The following is a 25,543-nucleotide window of genomic DNA, read 5'->3' on the forward strand; positions in this document are numbered from 1 at the left end:
ACTAAGAGGGGGAAACACTGAGGAGGTAAAACTATTGCCTTTTGCACATGATCTTGTCCTTCTGTGTCCTTCTACAGAGTAACTAGAGCAATACCTAGCTTTGTTAGACCATCACTGCCAAAACTGGGACCTTACAGTCAATTTAGATGAGACCTCAGTCATGATATTCCAGAAGAAACCCAGATCCCAATGCAAAAAATATATAATTCACCTATGGAGGCCAAATTTCCAAGCACAGCACCACTTACAGCTACCCAGGTGTGCACATCAGCTCCTCTGGAAGTCTTGGCCCAGCAATACAGGACTTATGTGCAAAAGCTGAAACATGCTCAACTTCTAACAAGTGGGACAGTAACTCAGTAGAGCAATTCCAATTAAACTTTGCTAAAGTGATCCTTGATGTCTACAGGAACACTGGGGCTGTTTGCCCCTCATATACAGATTCCAAAAAAGAGAGCAGAAATTGTTACACTCTTGAGTCAGACGCCCTGGATCTACCGGCCGTGGAGCTTCATATGACATGGCCCAACGCCAGAATGATGACAGCTGCACACTGAGGTCCAAGGCTAAGTGCATTGACCTCGAGTTGAAGAGAGACTACACTGATAACTGGCCAACTGAAATCAAAAACCAAAGTAAATTTCAATTTGATCAAATACTAAACGGAGAGATCAGAGTGGCCAAGTATCTGACCACAAAAAACAAAATACTGACTTGAGGGCTATACCTACTCACAGACCAGAGGCTGTGCCATTACAGTGACCTCTCAGAAATACAAAGTGAAATGCACTTCCTTCTCTCATGTCCAAAATATGTTGAGATAAGGGAAGTGTATTACCCTAAATTTACCACACTAATGCACCCTTTCAGAATCACAAAAAGTGCCAGACAGTTCTGAGAGAGAATGAGAAGTGCCTGTTAACAGCTAAATATGTAGTCGCATGCCACAGAGAGGCAGAATAGACCGGGCTCTTGTACTGTGGCCCTGGAAGAACTTGTATATTTACTTTGTTATGTATTTGTTGTTGTACATGTTGTACACGACTGTTGTTATGTGTTTGCTTTGAATTTTTATGCACTGCTGTTTTGTGTTTGAGTGTTTCGTTGAAGTTATTTTATTAATTGTTTATTTTGTCAGTTGCAGTGCTTGGGCAACACAACATTTTTCTGTCCTGGCCGTCCAGCTCCGTCCTGACACTGACAGAGTAGTGCATGAAGGGGTCAGGCTGTCAAAAGCCTTGATTCCAGCTTCACTGGCCCATGTGTAAAATGCTTTATATTTTGGTAGGCTGAACTGAGGAGGAAACTAAGGTCACCTGCCCCCCCCACCACCCCCAACACCCCTCCCCCAAATGCCCTTTCTTTCCTCTCTTTCTCTCTCTCTCTATCTGCCTCTCTCTTCCCTTGTACCAGGCTGTTCTTCTGTAATAGCCTGAGATGTCAGAGACCATTTGTCTTCTGCAACACACACACACACACACACACACACACACACTAGCTCCTAACCCAATGCAGACCTAGCTCTACTATATGCTTGCTGAAATAGAGGTCTTCTTTGTTCACTACATCAACTCAAAGCTCTGTGTGTGAGTGTGTGTGTGTGTGTGTGTGTATGTTTTTGTGCATGGAAAACTGCTACTCTCTGGCTTCCCCTCCATCTTTCATGCTCTCTCTCTCTCTCTCTCTCTCCCTCTCCCCGACACACACATTCCCACACCACACAGTCTCGTTCTTCTTTCTCTCTAGTTCTGTGTCACACTCTCACTCTCTTGCTCACACACACACACTTGCACGCACACGGTCGAGTGTTAGTGCAGTCACGAGTCAGTAGTAGGCCCCAGCCCTGCTCTGTTTCCCATGTTATCCTGAGACAGCACCACAGGATATTCACGTGATGCTAATCAGACTAGCTTTGGTGTGGGTGTGTGTGTATATGTGTGTGTGTGTTGCTGAGTGAATGTTGCTGTGCCTTTGAGTGAGATTTTGTAACTCATCTCTGTTTTTTTCATTTATATATTTGCAAAGGAGTCTAATGTACTTGTAAGCCTCGATTCATCATTTCCAGCCCTCTTTTCCTCAAAAGGATGAGATCTGGATTGTAATTTCTCCATTCTTATCTTCCCAAAAGCTGTCTTTGAAAACACACATCCACACATATGGTCTTTTACTCACCCGTTAATGTAAATGCACTTATTGCTGCTCCTCTCTATGGGTCCTATGTATGTGTGTGTATTATGTGCTTGTTGCTGTCTGTTACATACTTCATAACTTTTGTTGTCTTGTTGATACATTCATTTTTCCTTTTCCATCATCTGCTGCCAGTCTGCACAACTTTTTGATGATACAATCCTTGTTCCTCGCGCTTTTCGTTCCTACATCTCTGTGTGCTCTGAAGATTGATGATTAATAACCGTACAATATTCTCTTTCCTTTCTTTCTCTTTCTCCTTCTCCTTCCTCTGTCTGCCTCCTCATCTTTGCCTTCATGGACTTCTGCTTCTTGTCCTTGTCACCCCCTTTCCTCTTCCTTTTCTTCTTCTTCTTCTTCTTGTTCTTAAGTATCTCCTTCTCCGGTATCTCCTTCTCCTCCTCCTCTTCCTCCTCCTCCTCCCCCTCCCCCTTCTCCTTCTCCTTCTCTTCCTCCACCTCCTTCTAAATATCCTTCTGCGTCTCCTCCTCCTTCTTCTTTGTCTTCCTTTTCTTCTATGATTCTCTGTTGATGAAGAAATGGTGCACATGAAGTGGGGACACAAGTGGAAAATGTAAAAATGTCAAGATATGTGTAACATTCAGTTGAGAGAGAAGATGGAATTTGAAGAAAATAAATATGTAAATGCCAAGCCAGTATAGACATGAGTTGAATTCATTTGACCAGATCTGCAGAGAGTGTATAGGCACTTACTGTTTAAAAATCAAAACAAGAGCAACAACAATTTGATCCCATCCAATACATGTAATTACTGTGTGTGTTTAGTAGTTAGTATTGGTCAATGACAGCCAGTCAACCAGACAGGAAGTCTGCCGGTGATAAGAATTATTTCCTGTCTGGCTGTTTATGGCTGACATGTTTATAATACTCAACTCTGTTTCCTTGTGTGTGTGTGTCTGTGTGTGTCTCTGTGTGTGTGTTTGTGTGTCTGTGTCTGTGTCTGTGTGTGTGCGTGCGCAGGATCTAAATTTAAGTTTTTGGCTCATCTGCTAATGGCAGGTAAAATGAAATTTACCATCCAAGAATATTTTTTTATCAGCCATAAAACATTATGCATTGTCTGACTAAAACACTAAATACTAAAATACTGCCCATACTAAGGCTGTGTAGGCACTGGGCAGCCGTATACACACATTCTCTCTCTCTCTCTCTCTCCCTCTCTTGCGCTATGTGGGAGTGTTGGTGTGTGGGTGTGTGTGTGGATTTTGGAGACAGATTGAAGAAGGTTTTATTTTTTATTTGGAGAAAAGAAATTGGTGATTGATGATCCCTATTAAATTTTCTGACAAACCCCAAATTTACCTGCATTTGGCAGGTAAATTTGAATTATTTTGGACCCTGTGTGTGTGTGTGTGTGTGTGTGTGTGTGTGTGTGTGTGTGTGTGTGTGTGTACACTTCATGATGCAGTGGAGGCTCCTTTGTACATGTCTAAATCTGCAAGTGCATGAATAATGCACACACACAGTTCCCCTGTAGACATGAGAGAATTTGTTCAGGCATTAGTTATGTGCTGAGGCACAGGCAGTGGCTGAGTGAGCTCTGTCCACATGACAGCAAGGCAGAGCCACTGACCCACTGCCTGATTTCAGTAAACAGATGTACAAATTAATTTTACTAAACTGAGCTCTTTCTGCTGTCTGCTTCATTTGATGACACTAATATTCCCATGGACTGGAATTTTGAAAAGATGGACACTAGTGTGGGAATTTCATCATTTCTTTGTGGAAGTTGGCAAATATCAGTACATTTTACAAATGGCTTGCTTCAGATGGATTTAGCAGAATGTATTTTCCATCTTGTTTCACACATTTATCGTATTTAGGGCTTTTCAACCAAACAGGAGCAGAAACCAGACTGGAAAACAACATTAACAGACCAGGACATAGGAACATTTATAGCTCATGGACACACTTTATTCATTAATTATCAAAAGTCATGGTGACATAGTAGCATTTGACATCAGGGTCGGGGAAGTGAGGTGAAATATCAGCTCCCGTTGTTCAGATGAGTTTTATGGTTATACTTGAAAGATGAGCAACAAAGTTGCCATGTAGTTAGCTCCGCTACCATAAGCAGTACCAAACCTTTGTATAAAAAGCAGCTAAACACTCTCACAAAAAACCTGGCTGAAACAATGCTTTGTCTGTGTAAATAAACAACATTGTGCTATGCATTGTGGGAAGAAATTTATTGCCACCTGGATAAAATGATGGTTTTTGATTTACTTCATGGTGTTTACCATAAGTATCAACTTCCTATTTGGAAACAGTGTTCATGTCAAATTCAACTCGTAATTACTACTTGGAGTCTCATATTTTACCAAAAGCTCTGATATATCTGACTATGGGGTAAATAATGTAGAAATCTGGAAAATGCTGACTGTTAAACATGAATAAATGCAAAGTTAATACTGCTTGTATCTTGCATGCCTTTTAAACAATAAACCAACTGTGCCTGTAAAAAAGCTGAGCACATTTTGTCAAATTAAGTGTCGCCTTTTGATATAAATTTGAGGACCTGTAATATTACTTTACTTTCCTGCTCATTCAACTTCACTTTCCAGCTGACCTGAACACGTGCAAGCTGTATTTATGGCAATATTGCTGACCTCTGCCTTCCTTCTGGTATGACATGAAGTCATAAACTTCTGTTGACTTTGTTGCAGGCATCTCTACCACATGTTTTTTTGCAGTCTGAGCGCAGGGCGCGTCATTATGCTGCCAATATATCTTGGCACACTGCCTGCCTTCATGTTGAATGGATATTGACAGAATGAAGTGAATGTGGAATGAAGATGTAGAAATGTTGGTCATAATTTCTTACAAGATTATAGTTTTCCCATGGCTTTCAGGGAGGCTCAGGTGGCACTGTGTTTTTACAGTGTCACTCATACTGAGCTGTCTGTCACTGATCACTTGACTTCCTCTTGTTTACTATTCCACTGTGTGCTGCTTCACTGCTATGGCTTTACCTGTTGATAGTAGCTGGGGTTTGGCCTCCAGGAATGTCATTATGCAAGGCATTGCTGCTGTCATAAATTATAACAAATAGACAGCAGCGACGTGAAAGCAGGACCTAAATATATTGACTGTGTTAATACTTTAGCTTTGGCCTCAACACATCTTATGATGAAGTATTACTTTGCTTTACAGTATGCAGCTCAAAACTGTTTGGCTAGTCAGAGGTTAAAGCTTGATGCAATATACTTGTAATGTCATATTTTCAAGTTGTAATGTCATATTTTCAAGTTTGGCCCTTTTGTGTGTCTTCCCCTTTCTCTCCTGCTCAACTTCCATATTTATTATCTACTTGGTGATGCACCTTGCTTTTGTGTCAATTTTGTTGTTTGTTGGTTTGTTTTTAGTGTTTCCACGTGCAGCTGACCAAATGTATACAATGATAATTGAAGAGAAGTGGTCTAAAACACCAATGTTAAATGTCTATTACTGGTGTCATTTCTGCTCATCACTTTTTCCCCACACGTTTATGAAAGAAATAAAATAAATTTGCTCAGATTTCCAAAGGGTTAAATGCCTGCATTCAGAAACCTTTCAGAATCATTTAAAAGCAAGAAATCTAACCATAATAATTATTATATTATTTAATAATTATAAATATATATATTTTTTGTAATTAAATGTATTGTGTTTGCTAATTCAGGTAATTTTTGGCAAATTTTCAGGTAATTTTTTGTCTTTTTAAATTTTAATTTATTATTATTATTATTATTATTATTTTTACTAATAGGCAGTTTGCTAATTTCCATGTTGTCTTTTCCCCCACATTTTTTGAAAGAAATCATGCAAAGGTTAATTATAGATCAGATTTCATATTGACATCATCAAAGACTATAGCTGTAAGTATTCAGACAGCTTAACATTTACTTAATTACATCACTTAAAGTTTGACATGAAATGATAAATATTTGAGAATCTGCATATGAAATTTCATATGAGACATTTGGTCACTATTTTGCTGATAAACATCCTACACTAGGCACCGCTCTTAGACACAGCTTGGCTGGCATTATGTAAAAAGTCCTCGTTACATCCATCTTACCCAGGAAGAAACAGAGTCCTAACACACATTCTCTCACTCTCACACACACGCACATGCAGCTAGGCAGGCAGGCTGGAGAGGACAGGAGGGATTTTCCCATGCTGCCTCTGCAGCGGCTGCCCTAGATTCCATCGAGCGATTGTCTAGATGCAACTCAGCTATTATTAGAGTGGTATTGTCAGGAGAGATGGAGGGATGCATGGAGAGGAGAGGAGTGATAAAGAGAGACAGTGGTAGAGAGGAAGGTGGCATGTCCCTCCCCTTGCCTTGTTTTTATGTCCCATCCTGCTGCTGGATATTCAAAACCTCATCTCCTCTGGTTTCTCTTCCTTCAGTCATCCATATTAGAGTCAATGCACTGCCTTAGATCAGAGGCTCATTTATCAGATTATATTTCACAGCCCTTGTCCTAGTGAGCGTCTTGATCATTGTAAGGGCAGCATCCAAAATGTCTAAGCTGTGTCTTGCCATGGGACTCAGGATCATACATTTTCTTATTAGTGGATTACAAAGAAGTAAAATCCTGTGGGTTGTTGGCAACTTTCCCCTCCCCTGCTGTTTAGATATAGTATCTACTGTATGATTCCTCCCTCTTCTGTTGTCAAGTTTCATATATAGATCCACTGAGCTGTGTTTCCCTGGTCTGTCTTTTTGCAGTGTACATTTGTTTGTCAATCTGCATCATAACAAGTGAATTCATTGGGTATTGGTTGTTAAAATTGGTTGTCATTACCATTCAAGGAATGCTCTTATGGAATAAGGTCACTCAGTGCACCACCCTTTAAAAACATGTCATATCTCCACAATATTACATGATTAAACTCTAAAAAGAGGCAGCTAGATAAAACTAATAAATGTTTCTGTGGTGACAAGTTGTTGTGGCTGCACAGTGTTTCCTCAGTCATTTTTTGCAGCTGTTGTGCTTTAGGTGATCCTTTTAGTTTTGTTCCGTATTTGTTGCTGTTTGAATAAAAGTCATGTTTCAGGTTGGGGTTCCAGTACTAATAATGATTTTTAATCACAATATACAGGTGCATCTCAAAAAATTTGAGTATCATTGAAAAGTTCATTTTTCAGCCTGAGCTTCCTTAGCACCTCAGCAGTGCCACAGAGGCTGATGGCCTCCATGCCATGCCGCTTTGATGCAGTCATTCGTGCGCATAATTGAGCGCATAAATGAACATACTTTTCAGAAAGTGGACATTTCTGTATTATAAATCCTTTTTTGATTGTTCTTATGTAATATTGTAATATTTTGAGATATTATATTTTTGAGTTTCATGAACTGTAGGCTGTAATCATCAAAATTCAAACAAAAAGGCTTGAAATATTTCACTTTATGTGTAATGAATCTAGAATATATGAAAGTTTCACTTCTTGAATTAAATTTTTTTGAGATGCACCTGTAATCATTACTGTAATAACAATTGTGTAACATTTTAACTATACTTATTCTTCTTTTAGATAACAGGCTAAATTGCAGTGTTTATTTCAATTTCATAACAGCAGTAGTTAAAAATAATACTCCTGGAGGTCGGGAGTCGTGTTTTCACTCATCTATTGCTGGCATTTTCCTCTCGTTTTGATTTGACAATGAAAATGTCATGACATGTCTTAATATTTTTTAGCAAAGCTAAATTTTTGTTTAGTTTTTGACTCTTTTCCATCCTGGAAAAAAAATGACAAACACTTAATCATAGTTTTAAGTTAATGCTGACTGCTGTGCTGTGAAACAATATTCAAGACTCCAGACTTTCTCACTTGTTTGGAAAAGCAAGAAATACATTCTAAGATTTTAAGCCTCAAACCAGTATTAAAGTACCATACCATGTTTGTTTAGCATAATATCCACAAAATGTATATACCTCGTATCTCTGCTAATCTTTTCTCAAAGCAAGCAGTCATATGTTATCACCCCCACCCCCTTTTTATCTAGCTATTGGCTTCCTTTCATTCCACTACAACATGAAAATGAACTCTCAGAGACTTCAAACTTTCTTCATGCCAGTATTCCCTGGCCGTAATAAAGTCATTCACATTAGTTTGCCTAAAAGCAGGAACACTGTTGTGTTTTGATGACTTGAAATTGGGTGGAGTGAGCGGGCTCTCCACCAGAAAATAGTCCTCAGAAAAACGTTTGTTTTACACAGCCAATTATTAGGTTGCTGTTTTGCCCAAAAATTTCCATTTGGGAAAAAAAAAATATTTTGATTACCTCCTGTGAAATCTTTAGTACTCCTGCATGATTTGCAAAATGGTTTGTTGCCACGTAAAATGTGGGGAAATTTTGTAGACATTTCATATCCCTAGCATGGTCCTTAAAATCAGTGGTTCTCATCCAAGGGTATAAACAGCATCCAGCCTACCGTAGACTGTTTTCTGCGTTTGTGCTGGCAGCCTGCAACAACACACTGTTATTTTTGGAAGTGCTGCTGTCGTCTCCTTTCCTTTCCTTCATCCCCCCCTCCCCCACACATCCTTCCAACAGAGGAGAGGAAGAGAGGAGGAAGGTGGGTCACATCAGTCTGCTGATGGCTGTTTACTTTGCTTCTCCCTCTCTCTCGTGTGCTGTCTGTTCCCCAGTCTGTCTCTTTATCTGTTCTCCGTCTGCCTTGCTTCTCTTGCTTTTCTTGCGTCTCTCTCTCTCTCTCCTTTCTCTACCTTCACCCCCCCCCCGCCATCTTCTGTCTATCCTCATTCCCATGTGTTTTATAGAAAGAGGTGTAGAGTAAGATGGAGAGCTGTAGAGAGAGAGAGACAGAGATGACCTTGTAGAAGCATGGTTCTCTCTTGATGCTGTCATTGGACATTACTTCAGCTCGTCTGTGCTCGCTCTCTCTGTCCCTCTCTCTCTCTCTCTTTCCCCCTCACTTTACTTCCATCCCACTAAGCCTCCACAACACACCACTCTCTTCTCTTTCTGTTTTCCCTCTTCCTTTTCACTTGGGTGCTTTTAGCCATCACTTTAAGCCACCTTTAGATCATTTGAGCTCATCTTCTGTGTCATTTTGTTAACCACATTTGCCTGTACTTACGCCAGATGGCTGCTGTTTTTCAGCGATCAGTGCAGAGTTGTCTTTATGCCATTGTGATGCCGTGTTTAAACAAGGGTTGAACTGATGTGTGGGGCCAATATTGTTCTTTTAATAAAAATCATGCCGTCTAGTGCGGTCAGTGTGCTTCACCTGTGATGTGATGAGAATGATGATTGGTTACATACTCACTTCCCCTTTAATTCTCACATATTATTCAGATCTTAATTTATTTTGGCTAAAATTTCCGATACCACTACTCTGTTTTAACCCAGTATTGCCTCCAATACAAGTAGCAGTGTAATGATATTATTACTGAATCTAATTTTGAAGAATTTTGAAGAATTTTTGAACTTTTTACTGATATTCAGGGTGTTTGTGTAAACCTGTTTGATCACATGGCAGTCACAGTGACACCACAAACTAAAAACTTACCTGCTCTCACAAAATCTGGCCAAGAGGTCTCAAATTTTGCGAAGATGTAGTTGACGTAATATGAAAGATATGTGTCGATTTTCACAGTTCCTTGAGCACGGCTTAGTTATCGCCTCGCAAATATGATTTATTGAAAACGAGAACCAAAACATCAGTGAACAATCATTTTTCCTTCATGTCTGAGCTGATGTAGCATAGGTTGTGTTTTAGCCTCATACTGAATGTGCACATTTTCAGAAACGAGAGGATATTTCCTTTCAAAGGAGGCGCCACACATGCATTTCACCCTTGCAGTTCTTCTGTTGTAAGCATTTTCATTCACTTCATGTCAATTTTTAATCAACGTTAAGGGCATTTGCATCTTTACAGCATCTTTACACGGTAGACCTTTAAAGCGTCCTGAGTTCAGGCTTGTGTCCCTGCCATGCACCTCAGTTCATGCTTTGTGAGGAATTTCTAATTGAAGTGTGGGATTTGTAATTGATGAGTGAAGTGCGACAGTTTAACTTGTTAGGAGGTTATTCATCTGCTGTCACCGGGCATCTCCATGCCAGCGAGTGTGTAGAATGGAGTTTTTATTGCTGAGATCTTAAACAGTGTAAAGCCTGACCACATTGCTCTGTGTCTCTGGACTCTCTCCATCCTGTTTTCCCCCACAGGATCAATAGAGACTGTGGGGGAGGCATGGATGAGATAATTGAGCCGAGTTCCTTCATCCTGCTCTTTGCTCTTTGTTTTTCCCCTTCAGTCAACCATTCCCTTTCTACAGTTACACAGTCAAGCCACACAAAAATGTGCACAATGCAGGACATAATCCTCAGTATCAAAAAAAAATGTAAAGCACCAAAACACATGGACATGGGCATGGAAACATGGACTGTTTCTGTTTCTGTCTGTTTCTCTGCTGTTTCCTTTTGCAGTCTAATACGATGAGCCCTGTGGGCTGTCAGGAGTCAACCACACACACCATGTTGACAGCATTGTGAGTGTTGTGACTTTGTGCAGCAGGCTCTAACCTCAAACCCCACACCTTTCAGAGAAGGTGAACACAGTTGAATCATATGTGTTGTCTCAACTGATGTGCCTCCACATTGTTGGATTGCAGCTTGAAGCATGTTTACATTTGGTCATTTTCATGTCTGAATCCCCTGAAATTCCTTGCATTCTTGTCCCCATTTTTCTGAATGTCTTCAGCTTCTGAAAGAGCTTTAGGACTATCACAGGACACAAAAAAGAGTCAGCTCTCTTTTCATCCCTTCACCTCTTCTCCCATCTCGCCCTTTTCCTCTCTTATCTCCCTTCATCCTCTCTCTCTCTCTCTCTCTCTCTCTCTCTCTCTCTCTCTCACTCTCACTCTCTCTCTCGGCCCCCTCCTTATCCTTCTATCCTCATTTGCCCTCCTCTCTCCGAACAATGGACCTCCCTTTCTCCCTTGTACTCATCTCGGCGGTAATGAAACCATGTCTGTGCACGCGCGCGCGCACACACACACACACACGCGCGCGCTCTATCTCCATCTCTCTGTTTAGTATGAGGAAGGAACATCAAATGTGTCTTCACCTAGAGCAGCCCCACTTGAATTTCTGTTTTGCATGATGAGATTTCTTTCTTTCTCTTCGGCTCAGTCTCTTTGCATGATGAGATTTCTCTTTCTCTCCCCCTTTCTCTTTCTGTGTGTGTGTCTGTGTGTGTGTCTCTGTGTGTGTGTGTGTGTGTGTGTGTGTGTGTGTGTGTGTGAGTGTGTTTCTGTGTGTCGGTAATTGCGAGGAGAAGCCAACCAGCTACCCAGCGATTCAGAACCTGCTTTATATATTTATGTAGCTCTGTGTGTGTGTGTGTGTGTGTGTGTGTGTGTGTGTGTGTGTGTGTGTGTGTGTGTGTGTGGGAAGGGCGGGGGGCTGTCTCTCTCTCGGTTACCATGTAGGTCTCTCTCTTCTCTGATTGTTATTCTGTAGCAGTAGAAAGCAATGGCAGCATCGTTTTTGCCCGTCGTCAGGGAAGGGTGACTTGGTTACGGTGTTGCCAACCTGGTTGCCACGGCGGCGGGCCAGCCTGTTGGTCACCAGGCAGATTCACACCCCACCTTTTTCCATCACGGATGATGCCCTCTTCTCCATCATGATCACCTTCAGCTGTTTCTCTCCTCCCCCTTTTTGTCTTACCGCCAGTGTCATTCCTTCTCTCGTCCACTTCTTGTTAGTTTCCTTCTTTTCATCTTTTTGTCAGTTTCATTCCTGATATCAACCTCTTCTTCATGTTTCTTTCCTCCTGTTGTCTTTCCATCATTTTCACTCCAGGTATCATAGTCTTGGTCATTTGTGCACCTATTTTCCCTGCTCGTTTTCACATCGAGTTCCACATCCTCTTGTCTTCCATCCTTTTGTGCTCTCTTTTTCGTCTTTTTCCTCTGATTTCCTGTTGTCATTCTGTTGTATTGTTTTGTTTTGTTTTTTTTTTAAACTCAGTCTCTGTTGTGATTTTCCTTTATTCCTCTGTCTTCACGTTTTTTTTTTTTTTTTGGAAGGGATAGTGGATATGAATATCCCCTTCCGAAAATTAAAAGTGTGTCTCATTCACTCTTCTCTTATCCTCAGTCTTATTCCTTTGCATTACAATTTGTTCCTTCTTTTGTTTTTCTTTTGAATTCCCCGTCATCGCCTTCCCTCTCTGCTCTGTCATTCCTCCTCTCCTCTCTTGAATATGCTGACAGGCTTTCCCCTGTTTTTCCTTCAAATGCTGCCCCTTCTTAGAAACCGCAGGTCTTTTCTTTTGATTATTTCACACAAGCAAGACGGCAAATTGTCTTTTTCAGTCCTCAGCCACTATCTTTTTGTACGCCTCTGTCTCATCTTCTTTCTCTTTTTCCATCTTCTCTTTCCTTATTTCTAGTGGAAAGCATTGTGATGGCTCCCCTTTTTTGTTCTATTTTTAATAGACTTCATCATATATGCCAACTGGGGGGCTCTTTGATCCGGAGTGCTTTACAATACTGTGAGTGGAAGCGCTGTTTGTGCCTGCTCTAACTCATTGAGTGGCACAGGATATGTTGAATGAAATGGGCTGGTTTTAAAGTAATAACCCTTGACATTTTCATATAAATAAATGTCTATTTTGCTCTTTTCTATTACTTATTGATGCATCCAGTTTATGAAAGCTTTAACATTTCCATTTTTACATTTTCCAGCGTCTGGCAGGCCTTTACTCAGACTTCACGGGTGTATAGAAAGTGGTGTTTTACATTTTTAACATGTAATTTTTAAATGTATTTTGCTCATTTGCTATTCACCTTTTTCCCAAGTTTGTGAAAGAAATCAGATGAATTTGCTCAGGTTTCAAAGGGTTAATTCACTTGTCATTGTGTGGACTGTTTCATAATTGCCACAAATCAAAATATTAGGGTTCTGAGGACCACAAGTAAGTGATGTCAAGGGGAGATCGGGGGCTTAAGAAGAGTCAACTAGCGGGATCCAGAAAATTAAAAAGTTTAAAAACCCCTGTCTTAAAGTATCTCAGCAAATCTTATCATATTTTATTGCATTTATCATTTTATCTTAGCATATCATGGCATATCTACTGTCCGTGTATTTTATGTCAGCATATTTTAGTTAGCATTTTTATCTTATCTCTGCAATGATGATGTCGGCTCACAGCTAAATTAATGGAATGGAAAAAAGGTTCGTTTCATGGGTAAAATGACATTTTGCTAAAAGCTTAATAGGCCTCGACTGTGGCGAAGGCAGCAGACACTGTCACATCGTCACATTCTCCTGCAGAGAGCTCCAGCAGTTATGGAAGGGAGACAGTTGATTGTTTTACTGCAATGTGTGAGTGTGTGTGTGAGTGAGAAAGAGTGAGTGAGCACGTTTACATGCACACCTTATTCCTGTATTAACCGGAATATTCGCAATATTCTGGTTGCGCACGTGTCATGTAAACACGCACCGAACCCGATTAAGGTCATATTCCGGTTGGAGAGAATTCCGAATAAGCCCCCTGGAATATTCCTGTTCCAACCGGAATATTGGGGCATGTAACCACCTTAGTCGGAAAACTCCCCGAACCGGAATATTCAGTCACGACTGCGCATGCCCGACTCACAAGGACTTCTGTGGCGTCTTCGTTGCTATGGTTACCTGCAAGCGGGGAAAACGGCAGGGCGAACAGCAGCAAGAGCCAGGAGACTGCAGTCTGCCTTCAGCTAATGAAAGACTTAAATATCACGAAGTATATCGATGGGAGAAAACATAGAAATAGCGACAGAAGAAGAAGAAAAAGAAGAAGAAGACGAGGAAGAAGACTTCTTCGTCTGTTTTTCCGGCAGACCAGACGCCTATACGCGTACTGCTGCCCCCCGCGGCTGAAAGTCGCATTACGTCAGAGGGTGGAATACGCCGAAACACGGGGGCATGCCAAGTGACATGTAAACGGAATATTCCAGTTGCCGCGGCGCAGTTACCTTAACCGGAATATTGAGCCGAACCGGAATATGGTGTGCATGTAAACGTACTCAGTGAGTGAGTGAGTGAGTGAATGGGGGAGGTTAAAATACAACCAGCCTCTGTCATTGTCTCCCTTCGTCTCACTTTTGTAATGGTTTCACTGCTAATATTGTCTTTGTGTGTGTGTGTGTGTGTGTGTGTGTGTGTGTGTGTGTGTGTGTGTGTGTGTGTGTGTGTGAAAGAGTTGCCTAATTGGTGAGCGTCTTTGCTGGGCGAGTACATAGAGAGAGACGGAGACATTAAGAGCGAGAGACAGAGATGTACACACAGACTTAGAGAGGAAGAGAGAAAGTTAAGCAGAGAGACTAACAGAGCTACTTGATAGTCTTGTGGGAATGCTTCAACTCCAGTAGTTGACAGTAAGAAACATTTAATTGGATCTTCTTCTCCGTCTCCCCTTCTTTCTTTTTCCCTGCCCATACCACCACCCCACCCCTCTCTCTCTCTCTCTTTCTCTCTCTCTTTCTCTCCCACCTCCTCTGTATCTGTCTTCATCGGGAAGGAAAGATTTCACAGGTTGCTATGGTAAATACAGTTGAATGCCATTGGTAAAACACGCTACAGTGATTGTTATTGTTAGTGATTTATCTGGTAAAGGGATATTTCTTCACTTTTCCCCACTTTCCCCTAGCTGCTGTGTAGGACTGCTACTGTCCGACATAGGAGGAAGGGAAATATTGTCAAATTTTTCAAAATGATCTTTTTTCTTTCTTTCTGTCTGTCTTTCTTTCTTGTTCAAAAGACTTGCAGGAGGGAGAGATGTGAGGGATGTTGAAATACAGTTTTACAATTTACAGTTCCTGTTTATTTCTGTGTTTGGAAATTACAATGATGTGAGTTTACTAGAAAGGAGAAACCCCCCAGTTTACTATGTGCTTGGTTCGTACTGTGTTAAATGTTTTAACTCTGTTATCTGGATGGGAGGTGTTGATATATGGCACGCACACACACACACACACACACACACACACACACACACACACACACACCCTCACACCATGTCAACTGTTTTATCTGCTAAGCACAGGTGCTGCTGTCCCTTTGTCACACTACCCACACACACACAGCTTACTGAGTGAGTAAGAAAGCTGTGATAGTGCGGTTATGGGTGTGTGTGTGTGTGTGTGTGTGTGTGTGTTCATGCTCATTAACATCTAATGACCTACATCTTTGATAGTAAAAGGCAAGTGTGGCAGAAGGTTTGTTTGGGAAATTTTTTAAAAAGTGGGCCAATCATGTCATTTGTTTTACTAATATTTCCCTGTTAGGGATCCATAAAGTATATCTATCTATCTATCTATCTATCTATCTATATTTGTTATACACTATTTTGGGTAAAATTGGGTAAAAAAGAGGCTTGGCATTAATATCTCCAGTGTTGTACTGTTAGCAGTGCTGGTCAGTGCCCTTTCTGCTTTTGGTATCCAGGTTGGAGAGTCTTGATGTATAAAAAATCTGACATAGCATTTCCCATGACTGTCATGGCTGAAAGCCCAAAAACTGAATCAGATTTTGCAGATTTCATTTTTGTCATATTGCCAGATATGACCTCAGCAAATTCCCTGCATTTAATGCTGTGACATATTACATATCATAGTACTTCTAAAAGTACTATGATTATCGCGAGGGAAGCATGTTGTAAAGTAATTACAGATAAGATTACATAAAATTAGATTATGGAAAAGGATTGCAGAGCTTTCTAACAAAGATGTTTTATCATCAGTATTCTGGTGTGAATACATGCGAGTGTCAATTTGATAACATGTAGTTACGTTTTAATGTCAGCATTTGGTTTTTGTTATAAAGATGAGATCTAGTAGGAAAGCAGTGCTTCATTTTGCAGTGGAGTTGGGCTGTTTCTTGAAATGAAAGCATGTTTTGATGGCTGTGCTCATGGTATATGCCAAATCAGCTGACAAGAAGACAACTCAGTGAAGCCTTGCAAAAACAGCCCAGTTTGCTCCCTGCTTGGACAGCTATTCTCCGTTATGTTCAGTCCAAAAATGGGGTTGATATCGAGGTAGGGGAGGTAACCCAGCAGTTCATTTGGTGGATGTTTATATACAGCCCTGTTGAGGTGGAAGACAACTCTAAAATCTCCTTTATAGAAATGCATTGCTCTCCACTTCTGTTCTCTCCACTCAGTGTATTGCAACTTTCAAAGCAGTGTGGTAGGAGGAGAGGAACTGAAACTGGAGGTAGCATCATGCTTTAAAATCGCACCAGGCAACTGCTATGCTGGCAGCTCCAAATTTCACTAAGAGGTAACATGAGGACGTGTTGACCTAGAAATCCTGTGTGAGGACATCAGTAAACTAAATGTCTGTCTTCTGCACTGTGGCGGTGTCGAGATGCTCAAGAGTTCCTAACATTGTTGGAGAGTCCAGGTTTCTCTGTATGGAAGCTTGTTGTTGAAAGAACCACACCAGTGATTTTACATGTTTAGTTTAATATCTACAAAATGTATGTACTAAACCTTTCTGCCAGTCTCTCCCCAAAGCAAGCAGTGATATTTCAGAACTCCAGTATCATTTTTCCTCCTTTTTATCCCGCCTTTGGTTTCCATTTATTCCACTACAATATGAAACTGAACTTTCAGAGACTTCACACCGGTATCCCATCACTGAAATAAAGTCCTCCACATTCGTTTTCCGAAAAGCAGGAGCACTGTTGTGTTTTGATGACTTTTTGAAATTGGGCGGAGTGAAACGCTCCCTCCACTAGGAAAATAATCCTTGGGGAAACCTTTGTTTTACACAGCCAGTTATCAGTTCATACATTCATACATCAGTGTATGAATGGTGATGTCATTGTTAGCTGCAGAAGCAGAACAATATAAGGTGGCTGTTTTTACCAATTCTGGTTTGAGAATCAAGGGATTTTGAATACATATTGTGAATTTTTTGGTAGAAAAAAGGTCAAACTTTCAAAATCACCTTTAAGATTTTATTTGCTAAGTGTAAATTTTTCCCCTCCTCTGTGGACATTGCTCACCAGTGTCCAGTATCATTCAAATGAATGCTGTTGATCAGTGGAGTTTCAAATAGACGGGGTGGGGTGCTGCTCTCTGTCATAGCAGCACTTTCCATTTTAGTCTAAGGAGAAAAAAAAATTATCCACAATCGAGAAAAATCACGGGTGTGCAGGCTGGGATTCAAACACACACTCACAGCACACGGCAAAAACATCCATATTAGTTCATTTGATTGTGCGCGCATGTGTGTGTGTGTGTGTGTGTGTGTAGGCCACCACTTTGGACTCCTCTTGTTCTGAGTGTGTATGTGTGGGGTGTTTGTGTACAGGGGATAAAGGAGTCCTTTTAGCCAGGCTAGCCCACATGTTTTCTGTGCAGTCAAGCTCAATAAATCAGATTAGAGTTTTTGGGCAGCAGGATAGAGCTTACACAGAGTGTGTGTGTGTGTGTGTGTGTGTGTGTGTGTGTGTGTGTGTGTGTGTGTGTGTGTGTACGTATGAACAGGGCTTATAGAAGGACAGTATTGGGGCAGGGAGAGAGAGAGAGAACCAGAGAAAGGTTGATGCAGCTGAGGGGAATGTTAGAGGCCTCTACTCGTGCTTCTCTGCTGCACGCTTGTGTGTGTGTGTGTGTGTGTGTGTGTGTGTGTGTCTGTTAAGGAAGAGCGAAATGAAGAAATGTGAGGAGGAGTGGTTTGTTAGGAAATCCTTAATCAGTCTGTTTGACTGGCTGACACATATCATAAATATGTGGTTTATGTCATTACATCTCAAAGATGCCACAAATTTTCATTCTTCATTCTTCTTTGAAAGCGATTTCTGTAAACAGCATGGCGAGAAAAGGTGATGAGCTAAATGACCCAAAAATTAGAAAAAAGAAAGGAAAAAAAAATGGTAAAAAAGTTACAAGAAATTGACCACAAAATGAAATTAGATAACAATTAGAAGGAAACGATATTTATAGGGTAGGGCATCATTTGGATTTTAACGATCGTGATTCCAATTCTGCTTCTCGTTTCCAGTTCTTAACGATTCCCGATACTGGTTAAAACAGGTCACTTGTTCATCTCACAAGAAAATTTTATTAAAAAGAATAAAAAAATAAATAAATAAATAAAATGAATGTTTTGTTGCATAGAGTGAGTAAAATGTTTTGTCATTAATGATGAATGATTTGATGATAAATCCATTCCTGTGGGCCGTTGAAATGATAAGACGGCAAAACCAACTCATTTCCAGTTTGTTTAGGGAGCTGCAGCTCACGTGGGCGGGGCTTAGTGCACTGGCATTAATGCAACCAAACCATAACATAAGATAACATAAATATACTAAAGTCACACCCTTACCTGATTGGGATGAGGTGCTGGTTGTTGTTAGCTCAGGAGAGACTCAGGGGGGCGAGGCAGGAGAGAGAGACCGGCGCAGGACATCCAACACGGCACACACACAGCTGATTTGTCCGCCGTGCAGGTGAAGGTGTTAAGACATGTTCGTGCGTCCTTCCTTACACCGTATTAGTTTAGTTTTAGTTTAACACTTTTGAGCGTTGCTTGCTGCGGTCCATGATTCAACCCGTCCAACTCTCGCAGGTGCCTGCTTCAGCATCTGCTATGGAAACTGCTAGTGAGAGTGAAATTTGTTTAATTTGTTTAATAGGAACCGATCGCTGGAATTAACTGAACTGAAATAAATATTTCTTAACAACTCCTTTGGAATCTGAATTTTAGAAATGGTTCCAATTTAGAACTGATTCTCAGTGCCAAATCCTATATATTTATAATTATTATAACTATAATTTTAGATTTGATTATAAGAAAATTACCTCAAATTTAAATACATACAGGACTTTGTGCCGACCAGCGTGTTGCATCACTCAGACAACTCTTCGTGTGTTTTTTGCTTCTCATCTTTCTTTATCTCTTCCTTTCTCTTCCTTTTTTTTCTCTTGTGGTTCTGTTTTTTTTTCTTGTTCAAAGCTGCTGTCTCTCTCTCTCACACACACTCACACACACACACACACACACACACACACACCCAAGCCACCCGCCCACTTCCCCCACCCTGGCCATGTGACTCACATTACAGCAGAGGGTGGAAAGTAGAGGAAACACACACACACACACACACACACACAATCACTCACACACTCAGACAGACACACATGTGCACACACACACACACACACACCTCTGCTGTCAGTACTGTTGTTTTTCTAGGGTAGCGAGAGAAGGATTTGTCATGCATTGAAAGTGAGAAGAGCTTAGAAAAAATGATGAGAAAAACAGCAATACTGAGTCATATCAGGGATGGCAAAACACACACACACACACACACACACACACACACACACACACACACACACTCACACACACACGACCACGAGTAGAAAGTGAAAGTGCAGTCATTTGTAGTTGCTGACACGACCAAATAACAGTCATTACCATCAGCTCCTATTAGAAGAGAAAGGTAAGGCTGGAAATGGTAGTACATCTCTCCTGCTTTTGCTCTCTCTCTGCCACTCTCTCTCACACTCACACACTCACACACACACACACATGCACACACACACACACAACAACAACAACAAACCACAGCTGTCATATTATTGTTGGCTTCCACTGGTTTAAAATCCTGGTCTTCTCTGTTCTCCTCTGTTCTGTTCTGCTCTCTTATGTTCTGCTCTGTTCTCCTGTTAATCTCTGTTCTGTTTTCCTCTGTTCTATTTTCCTCTGTTCTGTTCTTTTCTGTTCTCCTCTGCTCTGGTCTGTTCTCCACTGTTCTCCTCTGTTCTGCTCTGCTCTGTTGTGTCGTGTTTTTCTTTGTTCTGCTCTCCTCTCCTCTGTTCTGTTCTATTCTGTTCTGTTCTGTTTTTTTTCCCCGCTGTTCTGCTCTGTTCTGTTTTATTCTGTTCTTCTCTTGTCCTCTGTTATGTTCTGTTCTTTGTTGTTCTCTTGTCTTCTGTTCTGTTCTGTTCTGTTCCGTTCTGTCCTGCTCCTGTTTTTTTGCGGCGCTCCGTTTGAAAGGCAGATTTGTGCTGCTCTTCTGGGATTGGCCATCTGGCTGCTTGCCTTCTGCTGATTGGCTGCTGGTGGCCTCCATCTCAGCCAGTCAGAGAGCAGCTCTGCAGCTGTTAGTGATGGGCAGATTTTACACCGCCGCACCACTGAACACACGCTCTCCCACATATAGCATACAGTTAAATGTATGCACATAAACACAAACAGGCATATACACGCATCATCAGGCACATCCATTCACATGCTCACACACACAGGCTGCGCAGACTGCACACACACACACACACACACACACTCACACATGGAGTGTGATTGTAAGTACATGCACGTAATGATGTCGACAGTGTTGGAAGCTAGCAGCACACTGTGTAGCAGTGAGGCGAGGACACTCACCGTCCACAGCTGATGAGTTGGAGTCCAGCTCCTGCATCTCTGAACAACCACAGCCTGGAAAATGTCTTCACTCACATTCATCCAGCCGCTGGAAAACCACTTCATTCCTGTCTCCTGTTTCTTTTTTTTCCCAAAGTGGTCGTCTCTAAACAGTTAGCATTAATAGCAGTGATGCTGACATGCTGGTAAAGGATTGTTGGTGTCATGGAGACGTGAGAGGAATTCAGTCAGCATCCTCACACCCCAGCATGAAGGACTCATCTGTACACGGTGCATGTGCACAGAATAAACTGGTGGTTTTCAGTGTGGGACCCAGGGACACCCAGGCCTACTTGAGAGGCTTCCAAGGGGTCCTCAACAAAATGAGGAATCTGATCAAGCATCAGTGATCTGACCAGTTAATACATACTATCATTAATATAGCCGTCTTGAATACAGCAAGTCCTGAAAATTAAAAAAACAATAAAATAAAACAATATTTAAAACATTTTAAAAATTACAAGAACACTATATGTGTAATCATTGAAATGATATATTTAAATGTCAGATCAGTAATGCTGGATTGAAGTCAGATTTCTTGTGTTTAAACGCTTATGAAAGGTGTTATAAAAGGACACGTAACCATTTAAACCTCTGAAACGTTTGAACATTTAACGCAAAACAAAACAAAACAATTTCACTTGATTTCTTTAAAAAAAAAAAAAAAACACTGGAAAAAGGTTATGAGCAAATAGCAAGAACTGACACAAAAATTTGTTTAAAAAACACATGTTTTACATATCTGGAAATTAGTAAAAAATAACCATAAAAAGAAAAGAAAAACAGATTACTAACTAGATAGATAGATAGATAGATAGATAAGTTTTTGGTTTTTATTTATTTATTCATCTGTTAGAATTAGCAGAAACATTACCAGAAAATTTGTAAATCACTACTGGAAATTTTGAAAAGGATTCATTGTATATTTAGAATTAAATTACAAAATAGTTACATTTAAACTACCACAAAAATGACAAATAACAAGGTGGCAGTGAATTTTGTTGAGAGGGTGTAATAAAAGCTTTGAAAAGAGATGATTTGTAAGGTTTAAACTCCACTGAGTGGGTTTAGTGCAGCAAAAAAAAAAAAAAAAAAAAGCAATGGATGGCTTTTTTCTGCTCTCTGATGAATGACATTCAGACAGCAGCTTTCATTTCCACACTGAACTGACTGAACTGCACTGAGTTTACTCAAAACGTCTGAAATCTGAACAAAGTGGAGAATCATGCAATCATGCAAAGCAGCTTGAACTGAATGAGTGCTTTACAAACATCATAACAGACCAATCTGTTTGATTATTGGTCCCATTGACGACACTGGGTGCTGCACTGGATATTAAACATGCAGTGGTGAGTTGATGTCTGCTCTCCTTTGTTCTCTCTGCCTCTGATTTTTACTCACTGTGGCTGATACAGAGCTCCCTCTGTGTGTGTGTGTGTGTGTGTGTGTGTGTCTATCCGTGGCCCATGCTCACTGCTGCCTCCGGTTGCTATAGCAACAGGACTCACTTGACACTGAGTTTTCCCATCCCTGTCGATGCGTGTATGTTTTTCTCTGTCGAATACTTTGTGTGCTCTGTGTGTGTGTGTGTGTGTGTGTGTGTGTGTGTGAGAAGACCTACTACACTATCAGCACTGTTCCTCATGTGTCAGAGTCATTAATATGCCTGCTGATATGAATCAGTCCGTGTAGCTCTCGTTTACAAAGGAACAAGATTTTAGGCTCTGTTCTTCAGTTCGCAGTCTGTCCTTTATCCTTTATCCTGTGTGTGTGTGTGTGTGTGTGTGTGTGTGTGTCTGTCCATATGTTAACTATTAAAATGCAGATGTACGACTGAAGCTTCCAGTATTCTGTGATGAACAGAGAGGAGACAGGATTATCTGGGTTGTGTTTCTTGACCAGTGAAGACACAAAGACCTTAAGTCTCACACGCTTATATAACACACCCACTGTGTGTGTGCGTGTATGTGTGTGTGTGTGTCCTGCATTAAGTTGAGGACCAGGACAAATGACTCACACTAGCCTGTCTCTGGTGTTGTCAGAGAGAGAGAGAGACAGAAAATGCTGAACTGCACAGAATTTCTTTTACACAAATACATACAGAGAATTTGGAGTGTCGGAGAGTTAAAATGGCCAAATTTAAAAATATTGAATATTGACAAGAAATATCAGTATTGGTCGATATCAGTCTTGAAAAACCCAAACCGGCACCTTAATTCTTGCCATTTCCTTAGCAAATGAGTAGAAAACCAGAAAAATTACCACGAAATGACTTGACAGTTAACATTTTTTTGGAACATCCAGAAAATGATTAAAACTAGAAAAAACAATTACCGTGGAACTATATTTTAGATTATATTACAAGAAAAATATGCAATTTAATGTAATTTAAGTTGTAAAAAAAAAAAGAAGAAGAAAAAAGAAAATTGACAAAAAAAAAAAATCCTCCCAAAAATGAAAAAAAAAGGTGTATTTTGTTTAGAGGGTTTAATAAAATGAAATCGGTTTTTGGACCTACATTGATCTACACATGGTGAAACACAAGTGGCCCCCAAATTGTTTTTCTTTTTTTTTAATATCTTGTTTTTTTGACGAGGGTCAACAAATGTCTAGTGGTTGCACCATTACACAATTAATGGTGATAGAAGTTAGAGGGGAAGAGTAAAGGTAGAGAAAAAAGATAGAATAGGTCGGTGTAAAGGTTGAGGGTGAAGGATAAATGAAGGTAGAGAGCTGGAGGTGTAGGTGGAATGGGAGAGGGCACATGGAGATAGAGAAAGAGGAGGTTAGATCTTGGTAGCAATGGAGAGAGAAAAATAGATTGAGATGGCGATAAACAGAAAGAGGGCTGCTCGCGATGACTGCTGCTGTCGGAGTGATCTCAGCTGACTGCTGCAGTGCATTATGGGACGGTGGTCGGGGGTGGGGTTGGAGGCTGAATAAGGAGAGATGCACTCGTTGATCCCTTGCTCACTCGCCCTCGCCCTCTCTCTCTCTCTCTCTCAGCATATGGAGGGCAGGGAAGAGAGGGGGAGGGAAAGGAGTTCTATCGAATGAGGGATGAGAGAGAATAAGGAGGCAACAAGATGAGAAAGAAGATGAGGAGAGTGGATGAGAGAGAGGGCTCACACGCACACACACTGGCAGCACTAGAGGATCACTATTGGTCACAAGAGGATGTTTACACTGGGAATAGAAAACCTGCCTTCTGTGAATCCCAGCCATACAAGAATTTTGGTATTGATGTTGACTAATTTTTTTATTGGGAGCAATATTTTATTTCATTGGCAATTTCAAATGTACAGAGAAGTCCCCCCACCCATCCGCCTACAACTCCCCTCTTCTTTTTTGTTATTGCAGAACAATGTTATACCTCTAACTTGAAACTGCAAGTCACATCTCTGAAAGAGTCGCTCAGTCTGACAACTCAGATCAAATTTCAACAGTTTTCCCCCCGCCGTCACTCCCTGTGTGACATGTATTTGACGTCACTGTGTGACGAGCAGAGCAGAGTGCTGCCTGGTCACAGGACCGGGTTCTGTGACAGTGATTCTCAACTGGTTGATTGTGAGCTGACTGCAGGCAAGCAGTTCTTCTTCATCAAAAAAAAAAAAAAAAAAAAAAAAAACCTTGAAGAAAACAAGGCTATTTTTGGAATGCACATACCCTGAACAGTGTTTTTATGCTGAGCTGCTAATTCCTAGCACAGATTCTCCTTTAAAAATGTATAGATTTAAAACTGTTTAGAAAAAAATAACAAAATATAAACCAAATTTTATAGAATATAACAACATTTTTAAGATACCATTTACAGTGCAAAATTAAGAAAAAGACCAAGAAAACAAGTAAAATAAAATAAAATCATTTAAAAAATTGCTACCTGCACTAGTGAAATTAGCCAAGGAAAAAGAAAACATTTGCAGTACTTGAAAGTGACTGCAAAATAATGAATTTGAAATATTTTTGAAATGATGAATATAAATTTCATTTAGCTTTCAGAGGGTTCACAGTACATGAAAATATTGTATTTACTGTATTTTCATTTTGCAAAATTAGCTTGGATGGCTTTTTCGTTAGTTGATGTTTGGACAATGACTTAATGATTAAGGACAAATGTGGACGCCGAGGCAACGTCATTTGAGAACCAGTGTTCAATGACAAATACGTATCAAAAAATACTATCATAACAAAATAAGCAAACTCTGATATTGACATGATTACAGTGTCCAAACACTCAAATATGATGTGGACACTTGCATTTTCTCAGGAGTTTTAGTAGCAAAGTCCTCCAAATCTTACCAACCTGTTACCTGTTGTTGCCATTTGGGACCACCGGCGTTTTGAAAATTGCTCAGTGCAGCTTGAAGACGCTGAAGTGTAGAAATAGAAATGAATATTTTCACAAGTTGGACAAAGACACAAATTATAAATAAATCAGGATTTCAGCTAGTCATGGAATTTTTGGAATATTGTGTTATATTTCGAGTTGTAGGCCAGACAAGAAAAGTCAGGGAATTTTACAAATGGGTTACAGGTCTGGGGCAGATTGTCCTTTCCAGTTTGTTTCAAACATGCCTGGGTGTAAAATGTAATGTAAAATTGCAGTAGTCCTGGGAATTTACATTGGGGTTACAGGAGGGACCCTAATAAAAAGGTCACAATGAAAACTTGACTGCAGAGTTTTCAATAAATGCAACCTGTGTGTTTCTTGCTGTGTCCTGTGCAGGTATACGTAGAGTTTGACGACCAGGAGTGGGAGAAGAGAGAGTGGGTGAAGGTCTACGAGGATTTCCAGCTGTTTCTACTGGAGCACCAGCTGGTCTGGGCCAAGAGGAAGGAAGGAGGAGGAGGAGGAGGAGGAGGAACAGGAGCAGGTGGAGGCACAGG

General features: G+C 40.6%; 1 protein-coding gene across 3 annotated transcripts in view; it reads left to right on the forward strand.

Moving 5' to 3' along the window:
• Positions 1–25,543, forward strand: part of jmjd1cb (jumonji domain containing 1Cb) — a 155,675-nt gene that overhangs the window by 37,468 nt on the left and 92,664 nt on the right. For all 3 annotated transcript variants that reach the window (XM_030077080.1, XM_030077082.1, XM_030077083.1), the window contains exon 2: positions 25,383–25,543. This exon is cut by the window's right edge and continues 49 nt beyond it. In XM_030077080.1, coding sequence (XP_029932940.1) covers positions 25,383–25,543 — 161 coding nt within the window. The remainder of the gene's footprint in view (positions 1–25,382) is intronic.

The sequence above is a fragment of the Myripristis murdjan genome, chromosome 19, assembly GCF_902150065.1.
Source record: "Myripristis murdjan chromosome 19, fMyrMur1.1, whole genome shotgun sequence".
Lineage (NCBI taxonomy): Eukaryota > Metazoa > Chordata > Actinopteri > Holocentriformes > Holocentridae > Myripristis > Myripristis murdjan.